The sequence below is a fragment of the Siphateles boraxobius genome, unplaced genomic scaffold (genome assembly GCF_051911475.1).
Source record: "Siphateles boraxobius isolate OS27281-9 unplaced genomic scaffold, OSU_SipBor_1 29, whole genome shotgun sequence".
NCBI classification, from domain to species: domain Eukaryota; kingdom Metazoa; phylum Chordata; class Actinopteri; order Cypriniformes; family Leuciscidae; genus Siphateles; species Siphateles boraxobius.
The window spans coordinates 20045535-20063263 of record NW_027508908.1 but is presented as its reverse complement, the minus strand read 5'-3'; the positions used below and the strand labels follow the sequence as shown (position 1 = coordinate 20063263).

At 39.0% G+C, this 17729-nt stretch overlaps 1 protein-coding gene across 12 annotated transcripts in view; it reads right to left on the bottom strand.

Annotated features, from left to right (window-relative positions):
• The window catches only part of rims1b (regulating synaptic membrane exocytosis 1b), a 114346-nt gene that overhangs the window by 2716 nt on the left and 93901 nt on the right, over positions 1-17729 (bottom strand). For 8 of the 12 annotated variants that reach the window (XM_077246725.1, XM_077246730.1, XM_077246724.1 and 5 more), the window contains 7 exons: positions 10340-10455; positions 10015-10175; positions 5498-5715; positions 2133-2283; positions 1387-1493; positions 545-646; positions 189-328 (listed from right to left, as the gene is read on the bottom strand). In XM_077246725.1, coding sequence (XP_077102840.1) covers positions 189-328; positions 545-646; positions 1387-1493; positions 2133-2283; positions 5498-5715; positions 10015-10175; positions 10340-10455 — 995 coding nt within the window. Of the gene's footprint in view, positions 1-188; positions 329-544; positions 647-1386; positions 1494-2132; positions 2284-5497; positions 5716-5816; positions 7402-8739; positions 8893-10014; positions 10176-10339; positions 10456-17729 lie in introns of those variants that run through there. The other 4 variants (XM_077246719.1, XM_077246720.1, XM_077246718.1 and 1 more) reach the window with 2 other exon arrangements.

Here is a 17729-nt window from a genome sequence, read left to right as displayed (position 1 = left end):
AAAGTTAATAATATCTAATCTCAAAAATGTGATCTTTTTAAACTAGACAATTGTCTTTTTCATGCAGCCCTTGTGGGCTTCAATGACATTTTCTCACAGAAGTTTTGTTCAACTGCCTCATCAAGTGGATAGAATCTGCAAGAATAAACTAAATGTAGAAAAAAAGACAAAAAAGTCACATGACTCACTTGTAAAACTTTACCCTGCGGACTTTCTTCAAACTGCAGTGCTTGCTGGTACAACGGGTCGAGTGTCTTGCGTGCAATTTTTGTCTTCTTCTTAGCAACATATGCCCCATTGTGTAGAAGGTAGACTTTGACATATGGAGCTATGATTGAACAGAATGGATCAAATTAGGCAGGTATCAACACAATGCATACTACTGACATTACTGAACATATCAAGTATAACTAGCTCTGGCAAATTTGGCTGTTTTCTGTATCACCTAGAACTGCCTGATGAGTTATGTGGCTGAGTAATATGATACTGTACATGGAGTTTGAATCACAAGCGGTGAGTTCAGAATACATCAGAAAGGACTCACCAGGGAGTGATTTGGATCCTGGTTTTTGGATGAGACCTCGTGCTCTTATCACCTCCACCTCCAGCTGGCCTTTCTTATTCACCATGCCAATCTGAATGTCACCTGGACATCACAGAATATGCAAAGAAAACCAACTAATATTGGCCATTTTATTTAAACGGTAAATTTGCTTAATGAATTTATTCAAATGGTTCATGCAAAAACATTATTTGACATTATTTCCCAAGGCAGTTACCTTTTGTATTTTGAACTGAAGTCAGTAAATTAGGACTGTAAATGTAATTTACTGTATTTAGTACAAATATAGAAAAAAAACTATACAACTAGAATACAACATAACTGTTTTTAACTTGACACAAGACTTGAAAAAAGACGCTAAAAACAATGAGACACGATGCTGTGGTAAATTATGTCCATATGACAGATTTTATAGACTGATGATTGAAAATTAGCATAGACAGATCACTGAAACGCATCCAATGTGAACGTTCTCTAAGTCTAAAGAAACTGATTGCTAAATGAATTGCTATGAAAATTGTAGGCCAGCTTATGTTCAATTATATGAAAAATAAAGTAAATTCTAAAGGACATTTTTTGTACAGTATTGTCTTTTCATTTGTCTGCTTCGATAACATAATGACTTAAATTATATTGGTTATTCGCTAATTTTTATATACAGTATGCAGTTACTTGTGTAGTTAATCAAATAATCACAATCAGTTGCATATAATTGAATAAAAAATGGTAAACAATTGACAGCAAATGGGATAAGGATAGGATGCTACAAGGGAAAAAAGGCAGAAAAAAATTTATTTAAAAAGTCACAAAGAAGAAAAGCTTACCAATTGCTGGTGTGGCTAGGGTTTGTCGACCAACTAGCTGAGCAGGGCCCAGTCCATCCAGGAAGTCACTGAACTGAGTCTCGACTCGAACTGCTGGAAAAATTGGACTGACAAAGACAAACATTGTAATGAAAAAAGGTGTTGCAGGTGTCATTCTTACTGACTTATAGTATATTCATAAAAGAAAAAATCTAGTAACGGGATCGGAGAGTTTTGGAGATCAATTTATTTTTAATTCGTCACTTTAAAATGATCAATGTATCCAAAGTATGTGGGTTTGTATACAGGCATGGTGTTCCCACAAACTGAAAGTCTTTTTGAAGCATGTTTACATTTTTATCCATAATGGCAATGCCTGACTGACCATTAAAATGCCTGACTGGATAAAAGGAACAGCACTTAATGATGCTCCTATTTCTAGAAAAGAATAATCCCGGTTTAAGGTGGGCCATTTCAGAATGGAAAACAATATGGAAAATGTCAAATTATTTTGGATCATTGTAAATACAAGAACAGGAAATTGCTCCAACTGACCCCTGCTTTGAGACAGACATGTACATACAAGAACTGGCAATTGGTATGAAAAGATAACAAGAACAAAATTTTCCATGTTCTAGAGAACGCGAAACAGATGTTTGGAGAAGTGCGTGACCAATGCAGTGCCAATCTTGTTCTCATGGGTGGAAGTGCTGCATTTAAAAAAATTACAAAATATAATCTAATAAAGCAACGAGAAGGAAACTTACCTGCCCTCTGAGTTGTAGCTGTTCATGCTTCCGTTGTTGGATTCTCGGCTGGGTTGACGACTCATAGTCCTCTGTAATTCCACAGCCATTCCTGTCTCCTGACTGCGCTGGATTGTCCCTTGACTGCCCTTCGACTTCTTATTGGATGCCTCTGAAGATGGACAGATTCCACAAACAATAAAGAAATGTACTTTTAGGACTTTTAAGAGAAGTTTGTATCACTCATTTGTAGAGAAAAAAATCTGTATCTCTCCTACATGACTGTCTGTGATAAATGTTTAAAGCGTTCAATGAGATCAATGTCCTTTCTAAACAATTCCGGTCAAGCTGCACACTATCTGTTTAACATTCTACATCCTTTTGGATGTTTGAAGCAGACAGCGAAATAATTTGACTGCTTGTAGCTCCCACTGGGATGAGAGCTAACCGTACTGCGTTAACCACCCCTTTATCTGTCTTAAAAAAGGGGGGGGGGGGGGGGGGGTGCATGTCTCCTCCTGAGTCACTTTTGTCTTACATAAAACAGAGAGGATAAAATGCAGATCCCCCGCAGGTCTTACAACTCCTCTAATGTGCTTTCAAGACTTTTTCAAAAGAAACTGGCTCTGTGGCAGGGGCATGAGTCGCCTGATGGAAAGTCTTATTATACCAAACAAAGCAGAGTCAGTCCTGACATCTGAAAGTAGTAAAATGGCCACAGGTGCCTCTTTTGAAAAGATGCTATTCAGGTTTGATGAGGACAAACAAGCCATAGCTAAAGCACACATTTGAACTCGTAGCAGGATACTGATCAAAGGCTGAAACAGGAAAAGTAGGCTTGATGTTTATGACACTGCATTTTGTGTGTCCTTTTTGTTTTGTCTAGTGAAAACACTTTAACAACCTCTTAGGACAAACACAGGCTAAAAAAAAAGTTATGTCAGGTAACCTAAAAAACATCTAAACAAACATTTTTAATTGAAGAACATTTTGGGGGACTTTTAGACTCTTAAATGTTTTTTTGTTTTTTTTAAGAAGTCACTTATGTTTTCCAAGGGTGTTTATTTGATCAAAATACAGTAATTATATGAAATACTATTACAATTTAAAGTATATATGTTTTCTATTTTTATATCCTGTTATAGCAAAGCTGAATTTTTAGCAGCCATGACTCCTTCAGACTTCAGTGTCACATGATCCTTTAGAAATCATCCTAATATGTGGATGCTCAACTTGGTGCTCAAGAAACATTTATATATATATATATATATATACAGGTCCTTCTCAAAAAGTTAGCATATTGTGATAAAGTTCATTATTTTCCATAATGTAATGATAAAAATTAAACTTTCATATATTTTAGATTCATTGCACACCAACTGAAATATTTCAGGTGTTTTATTGTTTTAATACTGATGATTTTGGCATACAACTCATGAAAACCCAAAATTCCTGTCTCAAAAAATTAGCATATTTCATCCGACCAATAAAAGAAGTGTTTTTAATACAAAAAAAAAAAGTCAACCTTCAAATAATTATGTTCAGTTACGCACTCAATACTTGGTCGGGAATCCTTTTGCAGAAATGACTGCTTCAATGCGGCGTGGCATGGAGGCAATCAGCCTGTGGCACTGCTGAGGTGTTATGGAGGCCCAGGATGCTTCGATAGCGGCCTTAAGCTCATCCAGAGTGTTGGGTCTTGCGTCTCTCAACTTTCTCTTCACAATATCCCACAGATTCTCTATGGGGTTCAGGTCAGGAGAGTTGGCAGGCCAATTGAGCACAGTAATACCATGGTCAGTAAACCATTTACCAGTGGTTTTGGCACTGTGAGCAGGTGCCAGGTCGTGCTGAAAAATGAAATCTTCATCTCCATAAAGCTTTTCAGCAGATGGAAGCATGAAGTGCTCCAAAATCTCCTGATAGCTATCTGCATTGACCCTGCCCTTTATAAAGCACAGTGGACCAACACCAGCAGCTGACATGGCACCCCAGACCATCACTGACTGTGGGTACTTGACACTGGACTTCAGGCATTTTGGCATTTCCTTCTCCCCAGTCTTCCTCCAGACTCTGGCACCTTGATTTCCGAATGACATGCAAAACTGAGCAACAGTCCAGTGCTGCTTCTCTGTAGCCCAGGTCAGGCGCTTCTGCCGCTGTTTCTGGTTCAAAAGTGGCTTGACCTGGGGAATGCGGCACCTGTAGCCCATTTCCTGCACACGCCTGTGAACGGTGGCTCTGGATGTTTCTACTCCAGACTCAGTCCACTGCTTCCGCAGGTCCCCCAAGGTCTGGAATCGGTCCTTTTCCACAATCTTCCTCAGGGTCCGGTCACCTCTTCTCGTTGTGCAGCGTTTTTTGCCACACTTTTTCCTTCCCACAGACTTCCCACTGAGGTGCCTTGATACAGCACTCTGGGAACAGTCTATTTGTTCAGAAATTTCTTTCTGTGTCTTACCCTCTTGCTTGAGGGTGTCAATGATGGCCTTCTGGACAGCAGTCAGGTCGGCAGTCTTACCCATGATTGCGGTTTTGAGTAATGAAACAGGCTGGGAGTTTTTAAAAGCCTCAGGAATCTTTTGCAGGTGTTTATAATTAATTAGTTGATTCAGATGATTAGGTTAATAGCTTGTTTAGAGACCCTTTTCATGATATGCTAATTTTTGAGATAGGAATTTTGGGTTTTCATGAGCTGTATGCCAAAATCATCAGTATTAAAACAATAAAAGACCTGAAATATTTCAGTTGGTGTGCAATGAATCTAAAATATATGAAAGTTTAATTGTGATCATTACATTATGGAAAATAATTAACTTTATCACAATATGCTAATTTTTTGAGAAGGACCTGTATATGTTTTTAATTTCTGTAAATAAACATTCAGCAAAAAAATTAAAAAAAATAAAAAGATTATATATATATATTTATATATATATATATATATACAGGTTTGTTGTATTATTGGTTAATATAACATTTGGCCTTGGTTAGATCAGCAGAAAGTAGCAGTTTCAAGGTTTGTTGTGTTATAGACATCTACAGACACAGAACCTGATTTCAACAAGTACAACATGTTCCTGGATCAATATCTTTGTGGATCCTGGAACAACATTCCAAACAACCAATCAGATTTAAGAGACAAGTTTACAGTTTAACTTAAGTTTAGGCTTACAACCAGGGTTAGGTGCTTCTACATAAGTGTTATTCACCAAACATTTCCCTCTGATTTTAGGGATAACTTATGGATAGAGTTAGGTTTAGGGGTAGAGATATGGTTAGGATTCAATTTTCAGACAGGAATGTTGTTCCAGGATCAACAAAATATGTTGACACAGGAACGAGTCTGACTCCGGAAAATCAGGATGTGCGTTAAAGACACTGACCCGTTTGACTGATCTGTGAGGTGCTTTGGCTGCGACGGTTTCCCACAATAGCCACGAATCGAGCATTGAGGCTGGATCGACGCTTTTTAGCTCCGGTCCCGACTGTTCCCAGAGCAGTGTCAGACTGGCTGCCGTCTGTTCGCTCTGATGTATTAATGTCACCGCTAACACTTGTGCTCTTTAGCATATTCCGACCAGATGAGGCTGTGACTTGACGACTGTAAGCAAGAAAAAGAAAGAGTAAAAGAAAGATGAATAGTTGAGACAAATTAGTTGATACATAAAGATAAGAGAAAGACACTAACTGTTGGAAACCATATTCAAGATCGTAATGCTTTATTATTTTTCAAAGATGTTTGTACACTGCTAAAACAGCTTACAAACCACAGCATTTATTTTTAATCTAAACGCAAAATTATGGCTGGTTTTGTCCAGACAAATTATTTTGCACAAGCCAGTATGGAAGAAAGAATGTTCGAAATCTGTTTTTGGACAATATCATCTGCTTCTCTACATAAAATTAGACTGAGTCTGAATCATGACAAAGTAGTCAAAACAAGTCAACACTAGTTATGACATCACTTGACAAGCACAGTTTTAGTTCCTGTGTTTTCCCGAGTTTAGGCGAGACAGATTTTGTTGCAGGTGGATTAGTGTAAGTACCGAAAGTAAAAATATCCTTCATTTTCTGCATATGGGAACTGATTTTAAATGGTAATTTCTAGACATTTAAAAGACAGACTAACTGCGAGCTATGAGGTTGTTAATCAATGATATATGCTTTTGTTGAAGCCATCAGCCTGCATTATTTCAATTTTCAACAAATTTTTACACAATCAAGTTCAGCAGGGTAATTCCTGGTGAAAAACTACACAACCCATAATTCTGCAGAAATCTCCACCAATCAGAGAATCAAATTGCTCTCATGAAGCACTCTTAAACTACTTAAATATTTGTATGCATAATATGCATACTTTGAAATAAACCTATTTGTTGCTAAACATATAACATAATCAAACATCTTTAAAATGAATATTTTATATTTCTCCATCATTTTTATTTGATTATGCCATTTGCAATGCTTCATGGGATTGTAGTTCTTTCCCTCACTGAAGCCGTTAAGTATACAGTCTCGCACCTTTGTCTTTATGTCTCACCTTTGTCATCAAATCAAAGATTATAAACAAAAGAGTATTGATATTCCTTGTAGATGGTTGGTTTGGTTCATGATTATATATCTCGTAGACTCTTAAACAAGCATTAAGTAAACTTTTTTTAAATCACTATGGGAAAAATACTGGGGTAGGGACATTCTCATTCTCCTGGAAAGCATTTGATTGGACAAAAATGTAATCAATATCAGTATTCTGATCTGTTTTCTTGGAAGAGTTTAAAAGTGTAGACACTTAAAGTGAATTGTGTTTAGAAGTACACTATTTAACACAAAGTGACTAAAAGCCACAAAAGTGTTTTGATTCATGAAATCCTTAAAACTTGATTTACATCTGATTTAATAGAATTGTGTTAATTAAAAAGCAACATCTTCGGATCAGTAGTTCAAACTGTCTGTATTATGACACAGCAGCACACTTTGACAGTGCAGCCATGTCCTTTGCTGCCCCCTGGAGGTTTGGAGGAGCTGTCGTGTGTCTGCACCCTCTGACGGTGTCAAGGTACTGCAGGACTGTCCAGTTGCACTATCCCCATCATGTCTACACCCTAATCCCTTGTCTGTAGGATGTAGGGTGGGAATAGGAAGTAAGGAGGTAGGTCTCTCTTCCACAGGCTGGAGGGCAGTGCCAGTGACAGTGGGGTAAGCAGACAGGTTTCTGGGTTTAGGAGGATCCAGTGCAGGCTCAGTATTCAAGCATGGGAGATATGAGGTGAGGCATGCAAAGAGGGATCTAATACACACAATACACAGGACACACATAGACACACACAGAGTGGCATGTGAATGAAGCAAAACATACAAATGATACAAATGATATCAAACCCAGCATGCACAATTAACCTTGTCTCAAACTATATATAGTGTACAGGATAATTTTAAGACAGCAGAAAAGAATATTCCAATAAAATATGAATAGTTGGTAAAAGTTAAGGTATTAAGGTATACTTGACGCAAAAGATGCACACACGTTTTTCAACATCAACATTTTAAATTCATATGGATGTACAAGGGATAGTAAATATTTTAGAAATAAAACTGGTCCAAATTTCTTTTACGTTTTGCGCTATTTTTAACCACTTTTCTGTCCTGACTGACTCAACTCATTCTAAGGGCTGTGACAAATGAACTTATACAAATATTGATCATAGTCAACTTATATGAAATAAAAGTTGCATGCATTATAATTATAAAGAAATTAGCTTAAAAATAAAATTCACACACATTCAATCACATCGCACACGTCAATGCCACCCAAAAATATTTCATGTTAACTATGTTTGAACTAAACAGACTTCACCCAGTGACACCTAGTGTGTGGCTTCAAACTGATATATAAAAAAAAAAAAAAAATGATGAAGATATATAACTGGTTAGTGAAGCCTGCAACGGGTTAGGAAAGAGACAAGAATAGACAGAAAGTTAATTTAAGGCTTTTAATGATATATGTACAAGCTCTGTTTGAGGAGAAGAAAGGCTTTTATTATTTTCATTTTTTTCATTGTCATTGGCTCCTTTCTATGTAGATTAGTCTTATTATAGAAAAAAGTATATTTTTAACGTTGCAATATTACCACGTATGGTATGCAGGTGGTACTGTAAATGGATTTTTTTTTTGTACATTTCTACTGATCATGGCAGCAGTAATTCATCAATTGAGGATCGAAAGCTTGTGAAGAACTCTATAACTGGGCATACGTCCAGATGTGTGGTGTAGTCGAGCATGTTTTTTGCATTTTAAAGAGCCGAATACGGTTTCTGGATCACTGGGATCATTAAGTCCCAGTGAAGTATGACAGATTGCAATAGTCTGCCAGCCTTCTAGATGAGGAAGATTATATATACATTTTCTGTATGCTGTTGCTCGGTTTGCATAGCTCCTTTAGCAAATAAGACGGTAAAACAATGCAGAATGTGCATAAAAATAAAGGGCACTATCAGCAGAAATAAGATAAGATTGCTCAATTCTAGATGTTGTTTTTGTTGTTGTTTCTGGTATTAGCTAATGATAAAGTTTTATCCGGTGGTGGTTGAGGTGAAGACATGGGCAGGGGGAGCTGGTCCATGTTACCTCAAATCTCCAGCCACCGTATGACGTCTGCGTTTAAGCTCCTCAGAGAAACGTCTCTTTCCCAGACTCCTCCTGTTGTCTGTTCCATTCACCCCCCATGAAATCCTTCTCTCCTTTTTCTCTTCTCCTTTACAACTCTCCAACGACTTTGACCTTTGACCCCCAATGCAATATGCATGCATGAAATAGAGCACAAGCCATAATAGAAAGAAAGGTAAATCATGCAGAAAAAAAAAATGTTTCACAAGTAACAAGCCATGCATAAGACAGACAGCTGAAAGCATGCAAATGTCAAACACGACTAATGACAAAAATGAACTATCACTACCCGAGGACACATCATTTTTTGTGACCTGAATTGATTACTGCTAGTATAGGATAATTTAGCAATTTTACTAGTGAAAAATATTGTGATTTGTAGGAGAGGGAATAAATAAGCATTGCAAGTGAACAACAATATAATTTAATGTGACAGAACAGAATATGATTTTTTAGAGTATGGAAAAATAGCAGAGAGCTAAAGAAAGAGAGAGTAAAAAGTTGTAAAACTATTTTGTAGCTATTAAAATATATATATTTTGTACTATTTTTCCAAACCCCCCCACCTCCACCCCACCCATTGGTGTGCAGGGTACAAAATCAACTTTTGCCCCAACTTCCAATAAAGAGTTAATCAAGAAAATGTACTGACTACTTTTTTTTAAGGTCATAACTATATTTATGCATTTTTATATATCTATATTTTCATATATTAGAAATAATGATAATATGCTGATGTGGTACTAGAGTAACATTTCCTATTATTATCAGAGTTGAAAGTGGTTTTGCTGATTAACATTTTTTTTTGTGGAAAGATCTTAAGAACAGTATTGTAAAAAATATGTAATGTAAATTTTGATCAATTTAATGAATTCTTACTGAATAAAAACAAATAAAAAATATTAATTCCTTTAAAAAAATTATTTACTTTTATTTAATATATATAATCTGATAAGTATTAAATGTGTTTTGGTGCAAAAGCATTTTAGGCATGCTATAAACTTCTAGTCATTAAAATACTCTTTGTACTTTTTGAGGGTCTGATTGTGTAGCTTGTGTTGCTTATATCAATGACGGTCACTGTTATTCTTACACTTTGACTTAAACCATGTACAATGTTGCATTTTTTTAATAATAACTGCAAATTAACTCCAACATTAGCTATTTTAAGCAGTACTTTCCAAGTGTTAAATGTGGACCTTGTGTGTTTGTTTCTGTGCCTGTTTATAGGCTAACCTTATTCTCCCAGACGGCCTCTCAGACTGAATGGACATGTAGCTGGTGGCGCTCAGCCGTGAGGCACTGCTGGCATGGGAGATGGCTGAAGCATCGCTCATGTCACTGTCTGATGACCTCGCAGACATGTTATCACAACTCCTCCTCTGGTCTTTATACATCTAAACCATGGAAAACGACAAATATTTAGAACCATTTTTAAAAACAATAAAACGAACAAAAAGGAATGTGAGCGAAGAATTACATTTTGTGAAGAATTGTTTAATCATCAACCAGCACTGCCAGACAAATGAGTTGAAGACCTAAAAGCCAGTTTAAGACTCACATCTCTCCTGTTCTTGAGCTCTGCTTCTGGGTCGTGAACAAAGCTTGTAGAAGAGCCTGGCCGATAGGAGGGCACTCTCATCTGCAACGGACGAGCCCGCTCCTCCACTGCTAGTGCTACAATGAGATAGTAAGGGAGGGGAAATTATACTTTTGATGGAAATGCACATTAAATCTTCCCTGCTTGAAAAGACAGCTTAAGGCATGAGATTTTGGGATATTTTGCTTCCATAACATTTCTTCTTCTTCTTCTAGTGGAAAGAAAACATCCAAAATACTGAAAGTGTTTATTTTATAACACTTTATCTATCTGCTATTTATCTTAAAAGGCTTTTTTCTCAAAATGAGTTTTTTTCTCTCACTGTGAACCATAATTTTTTACTACAGTAGCACTTACATGCAACAAAAGTTCCAGTTTTATTCTTATCTATATACCAGGCTTGTGCACAATTCAGAATTGAATTGAGAATGACTCCTAAATTCCAATTCAATTCTTGAATTTGAATTGAATTTGAATTGATGTCAAAAACAGGATCTATAATTACAATTCGAATTTGAATTAAAGGAAGCAGAATTGCAATTCAAAACAAATTCTAAGAAATTCATATAGATATTTTAAGTGAAATGTTTAACAATGAATTTTTACAGTATATGTCAGATATGATTGCATTACATATTCTATAAATGATATTAGTTTGAACTACTTGTACAGATTACATTAACAGGAAATATTTTCCACCAGCAATGAATGTTAAAAGCTCTAGTCACAGAACAAATAATTAAGTTTGATTTATTGTAATTGTAATTTTGTGGAACATGATAGAACATGACTCCGAACATGATAGAACATGACTCCCAGAATTACTTTAGTAAATCTTTAGAAGAAAAAAAAACAATTTTAGGTGGACATTTGTTTATATATATATATAAATTAGAACAAAATGTATGCAGGGTTGAGGAGTGAGTTAACTGTAATGAAATTATGTTATTGAATTACAAAATGAATTTAATTGTATTTAGTTGTATTACTGAGGTAAAATGTGTAATTTAATTAGTTACTAATCAAATTAAAAGGAAATTGATTTACATTGATAAAGTAATCCAAATAAAATAATCCAAACCACATTTATAATAGGTAACTTATAACAGTAAGCAATTATATTTCCAAAGTAACCTTCCTAACGCTGAATGCGTTAGAAAGAGGATTCAATATATTATTTCTGTTGTGTGACTAGGGTGACCACCCGTCCCGCTTTGTGTTGTACCGCACAGCATTTTCACCCCTTGTCCCCCACGTCGCATATTGAGAAAATGTCCCGCATTTTTATCAGTCTGTTTGTTTTTAATTATCATATTAAAAAAATGTGCATGCGTTCTTTTGCCTTTTTAAGAAAGCATTTTATTCATTCTTTTTGCGCCGTAGTTTTTCACCTATATTCCAGAAGTACAAATACAACAGCCGTTTTTAAAATCCTATCCAATGGTTGAAAAGAAAGGAGTAAACACGGTCACTAGTAGGTTGTCAATCAAAATGTTGAGCGGTGATTCGTTCCATGTGTTCCCTGTCAGAAAACAAATGGATAATTCGATAATTTAAAATTTTAATTTAACAGAATGTATCAATTTATTGCCTGCTGTAGTTGTTTTAATTCACATCCTTTCTAAAAATATGAAAGTGTTTGGTGTAATATATTCTTAATATACATGTATAAGGCTGTCAATAAACTAATTTCATGTTGTTTTATATTTTATTTGTTCATTGTTTATTTTGTTGGATTTTAGTTGGAATTAGTCAGAACTGTTTCAAAAATAGTGATCTGCATGATGCCTGCTGCCTTGCTCAATGATGTTGAATTTAAATGGCAAATAAAATAAAGACATGTTATGTTACTGTAACGTAGTGCATTAGAAATAGCGATGAGGCTGGATCCAGACGCAGTGTGGCTTTATTAACAAACTTAGACAGGAACAGGATTCAAAGACTCAGGAACAGGATTCAAGGATACAGAAATCACCAACGTTAACATCTATCATACATTCAACAACTCACAAAGACAGGGCAGGAACACAGGGCTTAAATAATCAAGGACAAACGAGCAAACAAGATAATAAGGGGGCGTCGGGAATAACGAGAAACACCCGGTAGAAGTAAAAGTCAGGTCAGGGAACCACTGAACATGAAAAGACAAGACAACACACAAAACCCACATCATGACAGTTACATTGGTGATGTAATTGTGTTGTCTGAAAGGGAATAAATAACAAAGTATTTTTATCAGCTGAAATGCAGAATACAAATGTTTTTATTAAGTTAAATGGACATTATATAACAGATTCAGGTTATGTTTTAGTGTTGGTAACATGTCCCACATCGTCCCGCATTTGGTTTGTTTGATGGTGATCACCCTATGTGTGACTGTGTAGAATTTCTTTGAATTGCCATGAATTTAATTCCACTTACTGTCATTCCAATTCAAATTCAACTTCCTGTGGGGCGGAGTCAATTCAATTCAAATTCCAATTCATGAATTGAATGGAGGCCAATTCTGAAATTCAGAATTTTGCACAAGCCTGCTATATAATGAAGGTTCCCTTTTGAAGTGGAACTCAAATCTGTGTCATGGAGTTGACGTTATTGGGACACTCCATATGTGCTGGTGTCTGAAGCATGTATGTTACCCACCAAACTTGATTGGCTACCACAGTGATGTCACAGGCATGTCAGCAGGATATATGAGGGCACCTAGTCATCAGTTTCTTTGTCTTTAGGAAGCCATATGTTTGTCTGCGCATGTAAAGATTCTCTGTGTGTTTGCAGTTAGGAGAAAAAAAATGTCTAGTGCGTTTAGGAGATGTGTCACAAAGATATAGAACGTTAACACTAACACACTATTCTCATGATCTGTGTGTTATATGTCTTGAAATGGAGCACACTCAGTCAGCCCTCAAGGCAAGGGGGCTGCTTGTACTCAGTGTGTTCACGTCACAGTGAGAAAGTTCCGCTCCCACATGGCTCTTTTCAAGTTTTGCTCCCCGTGGATTGGGTCCCGCCACTGCTGAGGCAACACAGTGACTTTGATCGTGGGGGGTTACAGGTTAAGCCAGCTGAGTAGCTTGAGACAGGTCTATCCCATTATCAAACATCATTCACTACCTCTCCAGCTCTCAGGCCAGATCCAAAAGCCCACTTCGCAGCTTCTTCGGACCTGGCAGAGAGCATGTTGTTGACATGAGGAACTGTTGAGATGGACATGCTGAGTGACTCTGTCTCCTCCCTCACCCCCACATATGAGGATCTGGTCGACGCAATGACCCGCACCACGGCCAAATAAAAGCTAGATTGGTCAGTGGAGGGGGAGGAATCCGCACCAGGTAGATTGGATGAGCGATTTCTCGCAGGTCATAACAATCATTGAAAATTTGTTTGTGAGCTTTCCCATCCCCGATGCAGCGTATCAATGCCCGATATCAAGGCTTATGTGGTGGCGGGCCACGAATGTGGAGCTTTGCACACCATGTTTGTTCTGCAAGCTTATCAAGCTGACCTACTCAAGGATTTCAACCTGTGTGAGGGAGTATCTCAGAACACATATGCACCACATCCCCAGCCACAGTCGAGGTTCTTTATCCCCCTCTTCAGCTTGCTGACCCTAGCTGGAGACAAGGTCAGGAGGAGTGTCACTGGGGGCTGGAGGCGGCAACCTCATAAGAAGCCAATGGAGGATCTAAAGGAAGTCATCTCAGCCAAAAGTGCAAAGAAAGCCGATCCATTAGGGTCTTCTTTTGGCTTTTCAGGGGTAGGTCCTAATGTGACCTATATCAAACATGATTCCTGGAGAAGTAGAAGCGTAAGCTTTCACCAGTATTGAGCTAGGAGATAGAGGAATATGTTATAACTGTTCACTTCTTGGATGACATTTAGATAATTGCAGTAGCATTGGCTCAGGTATCATCCTTCCCTGAGCCTGGGAAGCGCAGTTGCCTTTATATGAAATAAGTGGCTGCACATTTGCTCCACTTTTTAGACGATTGCCTTTGGTTTATGGCGATAGATATTGTGCTTCCCTTGTAATTACACTCTTTAGCAAAGTTGGCGTGTTCACGTTTGTGACCCACTTTAAGAGCTTCAAACAGATAGGGTAGCAAAATTTTCACTGTTAGCACCCTGCCCCTTTGTCTGTCGTGCCCTTGAAACCAATGGGTATTGCTGCATCAGTATGGCTCCTTAGCAGTAAAGCTAGACTGTTGTAGAGGAGGTAGAGTGATTGTTATAATCACTACCTTATTTGTCTCTCCATTAGCTTGCGCTGTGGAGATTATATGAACATGCTTCCCCTGTGTATTGGGTGTTGCAGGTGTAGAGTTTGGGCTCTGTCGCATCCCACTCTTCTACCTGCTGCCCATCCTAGTGCAGGACTGGCGATGCTGTAGTGAAGTGAATGCACATCACATCATCAGATTGCACATCACTTTTTCATCTGTCGCCTGTTCCAATACTAGGAGTATGCAGTCGATATTGATGTGCATCCCTGGTGGCACATAAAAAGAGGATTTAGATAAAGAGATTGGGCATTTCACGCTACCATGTCCCAGTCTGTAATCTGGTACCCTCAAGTTAACTTGGATATTGAGGCAGTTTCAGTATCCTTCATATTTCATATGGAGAGAAAAGGAAAGATGGGAAATTCCGCTACTCGCATTCTGTGCCTTTATCTGTCTGTTATTCCTGGTGCCGGGAGTTTAGAGGTGTTACCAATATGCTCCTATAACAATTGGGCTGTAATAAAAATGGATGATGGACAATACCGCAACTTGTGTCCACCATCCTCATTGATCACTCATCCCCCTCTGGTACCAGGACAGCAGCGGTTTAGCTATGTGCTCACACTGTGATCACATGTTAAATAGGCTAGACAGGACAGGTAGAGTGGGAAATACCGCAGAGCGTCCCATTTCCTCTTCTGTCGCCTTCTATGGCATGGGGCTTGGAGAAGTATCAATATGCTTCTTGTTAAATCACATTCATATTGGAAATGGCATTTTAGCACTTCCCTCCTAGTTGGAGGCTGCATCAATCAGTTTCCTTATATGGATAGGCAGTACAGCAAGTAGAATAAGCTTTCAAATTTTGCATCTCACTCCTTAATTTATCGCCCCTCCAGTCTATACCTGGAGATTATAGTGTGCACATAGTGGGGGCTATGATAACACACTTCCAAATGGTCCCTGCGGAGTATCGGGATATAGCATACTCTCTGTTGTTTGCTAGAACTGAAAAAATGGGAAACCATCAGCCAATAAGTGCTACATGGTAGGGAATTGTATGAGAGTGCTATGGCGCTCCACTCTCTCAGTAGCCCCCCAGGGTCATACTGGAGGTAATAGATGGACGGTCATATGTTTGCTATTCTTCAGGATACTTGTTTATCGGCTAGAGGTTCCCCTCTGTAAATGAAGCAATAATTTCAGAACCAGGGGTATAGACCAGTAAGGCTCAGGTGTGCCTGATGTCCTGATTGAAGGTGGTGCAGGAAGATTGGGCAGAGCCGGCAGGGCAGGGAACAAGGGCAGGGCTGCGCAGGCAGACAACTGCACAGGCAGACGGGGAAAATGGGTAGCTCAGGAGAATCGGGAGCCGAAGTAGCCAACAGGGAAGCATGTGCGGCCACAGGCACACATAACTACAGCAACGTACAGGGAGAGGGCCGCCTCTTTGACCGTGACAGGACAGACAGGGAGAGCGGGCTGCTCAGGGACAGCCTCAGTGGCCATGACAGGGAGCTCAAGGACCACCGGACTTGGGACCACCAGGGATGGGTCCTCCAGGATCACAAGATATGGGATCTGCAGGACCAGAAGAGTCGGGTCTTCCAGGACAACCGGAGTCAGGTCCTCCATGACAACTGGATTAGAGACCATTGGCCAAGGGTCCTCCAGGACTACTGAACCTGGCAGGGACCACCAGAGTCAGGTCCTCCAGGATCACTGGGCTTGGGGGAGCAACAGGAGCACTCCTTCTCCTGAGCTTGCGAGGACGAGGTGACATAGACGGCCGCCCGTGGAGAAGCTGCAAAGCACACTGCATCCTCATGGAGTAATGCAGTGGTCTCGGGTGCCTCAGGGGAAGCTGCAGTGTTTGCAGCAGTCTCTAGGAGGAGCTGCCATGTCTATGGCCGCCTCTGGAGAAGCTACAGCATGGCTAGAGGTGGATTTGATTCTCCCCCTCCTTCGGCAGAAGGTGGTTGGAAAAGTGGAGGTTTTACTGTCTGAAGGAGGAAGAGTATGCACCAAATGAGAGGGCACCTCTTGTAACAGTGCTGGCTTCCTCACAATGCAGGTGAGAAACTCTACAAAACGATCAAAAGACAGATGCTCCATGCCTAATAACTTCCAAATTTGAATGGGCTCATCAAGGGCATAGTTAAATAAGTCCTTGAGAGCCGCCTCATTGTAACCCAGCCTGAACTGAACCACACTCCTGAACTCCAGAGTGAATTCCCTCAGGTCAGTCTCTTGTTGATGGAGGGAACTAAATGCTGTGACCTTGAGCATGCATAGGGAGAGGGGGCTGCGGGCAGTGGAGGCTGGTAGATAGAGCAACCCATTTTTCTGCGTAGTCCTCATGTTGGGCAGATCGCTCTGTCACCGATTAGGGTGAAGGGATTAGGCAGGGACTCAAGAATGCAGAGATGGGCTTTTATTAAATCAAAAAACAAAATAAAACAAAACAAACAAAAACTAGCCCGTGGGAGAAAACATGACCGGCTGAATAAGGCAAGATAAGGTAGGGTGGGACAGGACAAGGTAGGAAACAACAGGAAGCCAGTAACATGGTCCACATTAGACGACGATCTACCACAGGACTGCAAACACATGGAGAATGAATAGGGAAAGCAAACAAAGCAGGTAACGAGGGAGGACATGAGGTGCAAATTAACAAATACTCAGATAACAAGAAGGGCAGGGTTTGAAAAGACAGCAGAACACATGGCACATTGAAACAAACATGACCAGCCATGTGCTCACACCAAACAAGTTAAACAACGAGAGTACATGTCCAGTGAACACAATCACAAGCCATGTGCTCAAACAAAACATGAGAAGAACATGTAGCCAATGAGAGCTCTCACCGACTGTGTGTCCACACAAAACACACACAAGTTTTGTCTTGTCCTACACAGCACAAGACAAAACATGACAACATGAAAGCACATGGCCAATATAAACTAGGGATGGGCAAGAGTACTTGTAATACTTGTAACAAAGTGAAACTGGATTTGAAAGCGCGCACTGCAGTGATGCCTGGAATCACTTTGATAATTTAATGCAGTTAACTGCAAGATGTGCAGCGCCGATCTACTTTGTACAAAGCATTATGAGAACACCTTTTT